The sequence below is a fragment of the Xyrauchen texanus genome, unplaced genomic scaffold (genome assembly GCF_025860055.1).
Source record: "Xyrauchen texanus isolate HMW12.3.18 unplaced genomic scaffold, RBS_HiC_50CHRs HiC_scaffold_556, whole genome shotgun sequence".
Classification (NCBI taxonomy): domain Eukaryota; kingdom Metazoa; phylum Chordata; class Actinopteri; order Cypriniformes; family Catostomidae; genus Xyrauchen; species Xyrauchen texanus.
Window position 1 is genome coordinate 1 of NW_026266529.1, and position 7500 is coordinate 7500.

The following is a 7500-nucleotide window of genomic DNA, read 5'->3' on the forward strand; positions in this document are numbered from 1 at the left end:
CACCTCAAACATCATCAGCACAACGAGAGAAGATGGACCAAACCGAACTAGTCAAACCAGAAACTTTGGACGATTTGATTCAAACTCTGCACAAGATTTTTGAAAGTGACAATATTAATGTGGAGGAGGTGCAGAACATCATGGAAGCGTATGACAGTAATCCTCAGGAATGGATGAAATTTGCCAAATTTGACCAGTACAGGTAATTTATTTAACTGTATTTATTACTATCATTGTTGTTGTTATATTATTAAGTGCTAATGTTGATAATGGTGAGTTTTTGTGTACTTCACGCGTGCACACACCAGGGACAAAATGCACAGCTTATGTTATACATTTTCACATATTCATCTGTCAGTGTAAACACAGAGAGTGATTCTTCAATGACACACTTTGATTGAGGTTTAAATTGTCAACTTTAATTCTGTCATACTAAAAAAATAAAATAATAATAATAATAATTTCTGACTTTTTAATCAGAGAGAAATACTTGTTGGGAGTCAAACGATCACTCTTTTGCTTGTTTTGACGTGGAATGTCCTTTGACTGCTCAATAATTCCGGTAAATGCTTGTCGAACTCTTTTTCTCTCTGAATGTGAGATGTTTTCACAAGCGGGGGCGGAGCTTCATGGTCTGGACCAATCAGAGCTCCGCTCCTGGCGCACACCCGCTGCTCTCAGTGCGACATGCACTTTCCAAATCCATATTCTGCATCAGATTCCCAAACTCACACTCAGCTCTTTCTGGATTCTTCGACTGATGTCATTGTTTCCCAAACAGCTTCAGTTTCAGGATGGAAAGAGTAGAAGAGATTTTTCCCTGTTTTAAAGATGTTCAATATGAATTAAAACCTTTTCAAAAACAATCAAAAACATTCAGTGACGCCTGCAGAATGTTTCAGCATTATAAATTCTATATATTCTATAATGGGTTTCAGCATTATATATTCTATATATTCTATAATGGGTTTCAGCATTATATATTCTATATATTCTATAATGGGTTTCAGCATTATATATTCTATAATGGGTTTCAGCATTATAAATTCTATATATTCTATAATGAGTTTCAGCATTATATATTCTATATATTCTATAATGGGTTTCAGCATTATATATTCTATATATTCTATAATGGGTTTCAGCATTATATATTCTATAATGGGTTTCAGCATTATAAATTCTATATATTCTATAATGGGTTTCAGCATTATATATTCTATATATTCTATAATGGGTTTCAGCATTATATATTCTATATATTCTATAATGGGTTTCAGCATTATATATTCTATAATGGGTTTCAGCATTATAAATTCTATATATTCTATAATGAGTTTCAGCATTATAAATTCTATATATTCTATAATGGGTTTCAGCATTATAAATTCTATATATTCTATAATGGGTTTCAGCATTATATATTCTATAATGGGTTTCAGCATTATAAATTCTATATATTCTATAATGAGTTTCAGCATTATAAATTCTATATATTCTATAATGGGTTTCAGCATTATAAATTCTATATATTCTATAATGGGTTTCAGCATTATAAATTCTATATATTCTATAATGGGTTTCAGCATTATATATTCTATATATTCTATAATGGTTTGAGCATTATATATTCTATATATTCTATAATGGGTTTCAGCATTATATATTCTATAATGGGTTTCAGCATTATATATTCTATATATTCTATAATGGTTTGAGCATTATATATTCTATATATTCTATAATGGGTTTCAGCATTATATATTCTATATATTCTATAATGGGTTTCAGCATTATATATTATATATATTCTATAATGGTTTGAGCATTATATATTCTATATATTCTATAATGGTTTTAGCATTATATATTCTATATATTCTATAATGGTTTGAGCATTATATATTATATATATTCTATAATGGGTTTCAGCATTATATATTATATATATTCTATAATGGTTTGAGCATTATATATTCTATATATTCTATAATGGGCTTCAGCATTATATATTCAATATATTCTATAATGGGTTTCAGCATGATATATTCTATATATTCTATAATGGTTTCAGTATTAATATTCTATATATTCTATAATGGGTTTCAGCATTATAAATTCTATATATTCTATAATAGGTTTCAGCATTATATATTATATATATTCTATAATGGGTTTTAGCATTATATATTCTATATATTCTATAATGGTTTCAGCATTATATATTCTATATATTCTATAATGGGTTTATATTCTATAATGGGTTTCAGCATTATATATTATATATATTCTATAATGGGTTTGAGCATTATATATTCTATATATTCTATAATGGTTTCAGTATTAATATTCTATATATTCTATAATGGGTTTCAGCATTATAAATTCTATATATTCTATAATAGGTTTCAGCATTATATATTCTATATATTCTATAATGGGCTTCAGCATTATATAGTCTATATATTCTATAATGGTTTCAGTATTAATATTCTATATATTCTATAATGGGCTTCAGCATTATATATTCAATATATTCTATAATACATTGGTAATCAGGAGGTTGCTGGTTTGAGCCCCACAGTCACCACCATTGTGTCCTTGAGTAAGACACTTAAATCCAGGTTGTTCCGGGGGGATTGTCCCTGTAATAAGTGCTCTGTATAATACATTGGTACTCAGAAGGTTGCTGGTTTGGTGGCAGCGTAGTGGTCTAAAGCACATAACTGGTAATCAGAAGGTTGCTGGTTTGATCCCCACAGTCACCACCATTGTGTCCTTGAGTAAGGTACTTAACTCCAGGTTGCTCCGGGGGGATTGTCCCTGTAATAAGTGCTCTGTATAATACATTGGTACTCAGAAGGTTGCTGGTTTGATCCCCACAGTCACCACCACTGTGTCCTTGAGTAAGACACTTAACTCCAGGTTGCTCCGGGGGGATTGTCCCTGTAATAAGTGCTCTGTATAATACATTGGTACTCAGAAGGTTGCTGGTTTGATCCCCACAGTCACCACCATTGTGTCCTTGAGTAAGACACTTAACTCCAGGTTGCTCCGGGGGGATTGTCCCTGTAATAAGGGCACTGTAAGTCACTTTGGATAAAAGCGTCTGCCAAATGCATAAATGTAAATGTATATAATGGTTTGAGCATTCGTGTCATTATATTTCTCAACAACAAAACAACAGTGAGGCTTATACTAACTCCAAATTATAGGCCACCCTTAAAGTTAGTCCAGTTTAGAGAACAAAACAATCAGCACTTTTAAAACTGATCCAGTGATTCTGAATGAGCCGACTGCACTGTAAACTATATTTCGTAAATGTCCTGTCTTGTCAAAAAGTATTATATAGGAAATAACAACTGCACATTGATTCAATCAATATGATTCAAATTGTGAACATGTCTTGATAGATACACCAGGAATCTTGTTGATGAGGGAAATGGAAAATTCAACCTGATGATTTTATGTTGGGGTGAAGGGCACGGCAGGTGAGAATGTTATTAAGAATTATGTCATGTTCAATATATACATTTCTTAATGAAGTTCATTTCAATTAGAAAATCTGCCTTATTAATAATTGAACAAGAATGCATGCATCAATGAATCAGAGATATTACCCACCTGATAGTATCCTGATAATAGAGTCCAATGGTCTTGTGATTAGTGGAGTCAAGAGATAATCTACTGAAAAGGGTTAATAAATGAATATGGAGCAGATTAAATTCCTGATAAAATAAGGACATATCCTAAGATGTGGCATGAGCATTTATTCACAGATGAATTGGCATTCCATCATCACAAAGCAGAAATTTAATGAATAAGATCTGTATGCTCTCAGTCTTCATCAGTTCTGAAGGTCTCTTTGTGTTGATGTGTTTGTGTTGATGTGTTTGTGTTGATGTGTTTGTGTTGATGTGTTTGTGTTGATGTGTTTGTGTTGATGTGTTTGTGTTGATGTGTGTGTGTTTGTGTTGATGTGTTTGTGTTGATGTGTTTGTGTTGATGTGTTTGTGTTGATGTGTTTGTGTTGATGTGTTTGTGTTGATGTGTTTGTGTTGATGTGTGTGTGTTTGTGTTGATGTGTTTGTGTTGATGTGTTTGTGTTGATGTGTTTGTGTTGATGTGTTTGTGTTGATGTGTTTGTGTTGATGTGTTTGTGTTGATGTGTTTGTGTTGATGTGTGTGTGTTTGTGTCTCATTGCAGCAGTATCCACGATCACACGGACTCGCACTGTTTCATGAAGCTGCTACAGGGACAGTTGAAGGAAACTTTATTCGACTGGCCGGATCGCAAACTCCTGGGTGGGATGGTCCAGAAATCCCAGCGGATCTTACAGGAAAACCAGTGCGCTTACATTAACGGTAACAATGTGCTGTTTATCAACAGTACCTGTAGAGTGATCACTGCACACATTATGCACATAACTCTAGCTTAATAATTCATCAATAATCACTTCTATGATTTGATTTATAATCAAACTCTGTGTGATGCTAACTGAGCAGAACTTCATGTCACAAAGAGGAAATGCAGGTTTATGGTTATAAATATCAGAACTTGTTGTTCCTTAAGGTCAGAGAAGGCAACTCAAGTCTTTGATGTTGTAAAAACAAACCTCATGAACATGTGACTGTACTACATTTATGCAATAATGTATTTTTAGTTTTTGCAACTTTTACAAGTCAGATTCCTGGTGAAATGAACACTAGAGGCGCTACAACAACACATTTAAACGTGTAAAACAGCAGATTATCAGTGCATAAACACTTATGACATCTAAACACTTTTAGTGCATGTCTCATTTGAACGTTTACGTCACATAATCAACTACATTTACAAGCTTGTTCACGTGATCAAACTGTGCGGTAGCTTGACTGATGGTCAGGTTTAGGTTTTGGGTTTGGGAGGTCAGTTTTGTTGATTTAAAACTCAATTAACCTTAAAAACCTCATCTGTTGGGGAGAATATTTAACTCACTTTTAGCGCCACACAGTGGACATTTCACCTCAGAACTGCCGCGATACGTGTAATTAACCACGTAATGTAATTGTGAACATATGTCGCCACAGTCGCGTAATTTCATGAGATCAGACTCACAAACTTGGTCGTTGTGGTGAAGTGAAACGGAGTCATTACTGTGAATTCGTTTCAGACTCCATCGGACTCCATCGGGTGGAGAACGTCAGTCACACGGAGAGCGCCGTGAGTTTGCACCTGTACAGTCCGCCGTTCCAGGTGTGTCGGACGTTTGACCAGCGCACCGGACACCACAACACCGTCAAAATGACCTTCTGGAGTAAATATGGCGAGAGGACGCCGTATGTAAGTGTGCACGCTGTGTTTCAGTCACTTTCAGAAATTCTAGATGCAATATTCTGTAGATGACAGTGTTGAAGTTAAAAATGACATTCCTGCATGCACAACATAATGCATGGCTATTAAAATGAAGAGTACAAAAGATTTCATATGAACAATCTGAAAACACAAACCAATCATAAACATGAATGAGTCCTGAAACACTGGAGTGTGCGCCTCAGTTTTGGGCTTGAATGTTAATATTTAATATATAATAATCCTTATCAGTCTATTATTTACAACAGGAATTCATTGCATTGATGTTGGAGAGTTTTGTACAGGGATGTTGTTCACTAACACAACACCACCAGAAAGAACTGTGTGTTCCGTGAACACGGCCAACATTCCTCACGCTGAGCCTCGGGTGCCAAAGCCCCGATGTTAAATGACGTAATGTCTCTTTTGCACAGCATGCAGGAATTCTGCCATTGAATGGTTTTTTCCAGATGGAAATGGAGGTTGGGAGTAATTTTACACACATGTGAGAACTTGCACTCACACTTCATTTACCAGCGAATGAAAGCGGCATCAGTGCTCCAGTTTGGCCAAACACAACGAACTCGTTTTTCATTCACTAGTTGCATAAGTTTACCTTGACCAAACTGCTGTCTGGACAAAATAGTTTCAACATCAAGCCTGAACTTTGATAAGATAAGATACGGATGTATCAATGAGCCCGTCATGATGTCATTAACTCGTGCTTTTAAGTATGTGCTCTAATCTTTATCTGTGTTTCTCTCTTCTTCATTCATAAACGTATTTTATCGATTCGAAGATATATAACAAACAAAAACACAACAAATATAAATTTAATCAACATTTAACATTTAACCCCCATTATAACCCCTCCCCTTCCCCAATCACCAACCCCACCCTGACCCCCAACCAACACCCTTGTGGTCACAAATAAGAATTCACATACTGACGAAAACATATATACATATATATATATACGTATATTCAACAATCATATATAATTAAAACAAAATTTGTCTCTCCACATCCCCTCCCCGAGAGTCCCCCAAAAACACTGAAATAATTGCCCCATTTCCTATTAAAAACATTCCCAAATCCCAGCCTTCTACTTGCCACCTTCTCGAAAGCTGCCATCCTCCCCATCTCCGCACACATGTGGGCGCTCTATCCAACTTCCATCCCCTTAAAATAAAATGCCCACCAATCATATTACTGGTCACAACCCAATTATTTATGTGTTTATCCCTCAAATTGATGACCGCCCCATCACCCAAAATACAGAGTCTGGGGCAAAACTAAATTTGAGTTCCCAAAACGTCACACATACAACTCTGAACCTTACCAAAACTCTTGGATCTCAACACATCCCCAAAAAAACATGGGCCGTGTCTCCATCCTCCAATTGGCATCGCCAGCAGGTGGGCGTGTCTTTAAGACCAAGCCTGAACAATCTAGAGGGGATCCAATAGAATCTGTGTAAAATCCTGAATTGCATAATGCGCACCCTTGCATCTCTACAGCCGTGGCCAAAAGTGACATTCATTTTGTGTTTTGCAAATTTGCTGCTTCAGTATTTGTAGAAAATTGTCACATGTTTCTATGGTACACTGGAAAACAATGATGAGCGTTTTATACGTTTTAAAGACTTTTATTAGTAAAAACATTAAAAATATGCAAAGAGTCGATATTTACAGTGTTGCCCCTTGTTCTTAATCACCCCTGCAATTCACTCTGGCATGCTGGATATCAGCTTCTGGACCAAATCCGGAATGATGGAGATCCATTCTTGCCTTATTAGTGCTCGGAGTCGATCACAGACTGTGGGTTTCTGTTTGTCCACTCGCCTTTTGAGGATTGACCACAGGTTCTCTATGGGATCAAGATCCGGGGAGTTGTCTGATCTCCGAGCCACTTCATTATCACTCTTGCCTTGTGACATGCTGCTCCATCATGCTGGAAAATGCACGGATCATCACCAAATTGCTCCTGGATCATTGGGAGAAGTTGCTCTTGCAGAACGTTTTGATACCATTCATGGCAGTGTTTTTGTGCAGGATTGTGAGCGAACCCACTCCCTGTGATGAAGAGCAACCCCACACATGGATGGTCTCAGGATGCTTCACTGTTGGCACAGGACTAATGGTAGTGTACACCTTTTCTTCTCCAGA

General features: G+C 36.0%; 1 protein-coding gene across 1 annotated transcript in view; it reads left to right on the forward strand.

Annotated features, from left to right (window-relative positions):
• Positions 1 to 20: 20 nt before the first annotated feature.
• The window catches only part of LOC127642337 (cysteine dioxygenase type 1-like), a 9208-nt gene continuing 1728 nt past the window's right edge, over positions 21 to 7500 (forward strand). Inside the window, exons 1-4 of the mRNA XM_052124947.1 lie at positions 21 to 202; positions 3414 to 3491; positions 4208 to 4365; positions 5154 to 5323. Of these exons, the coding sequence (XP_051980907.1) occupies positions 33 to 202; positions 3414 to 3491; positions 4208 to 4365; positions 5154 to 5323 (576 nt within the window). The 5' untranslated portion in view covers positions 21 to 32. The remainder of the gene's footprint in view (positions 203 to 3413; positions 3492 to 4207; positions 4366 to 5153; positions 5324 to 7500) is intronic.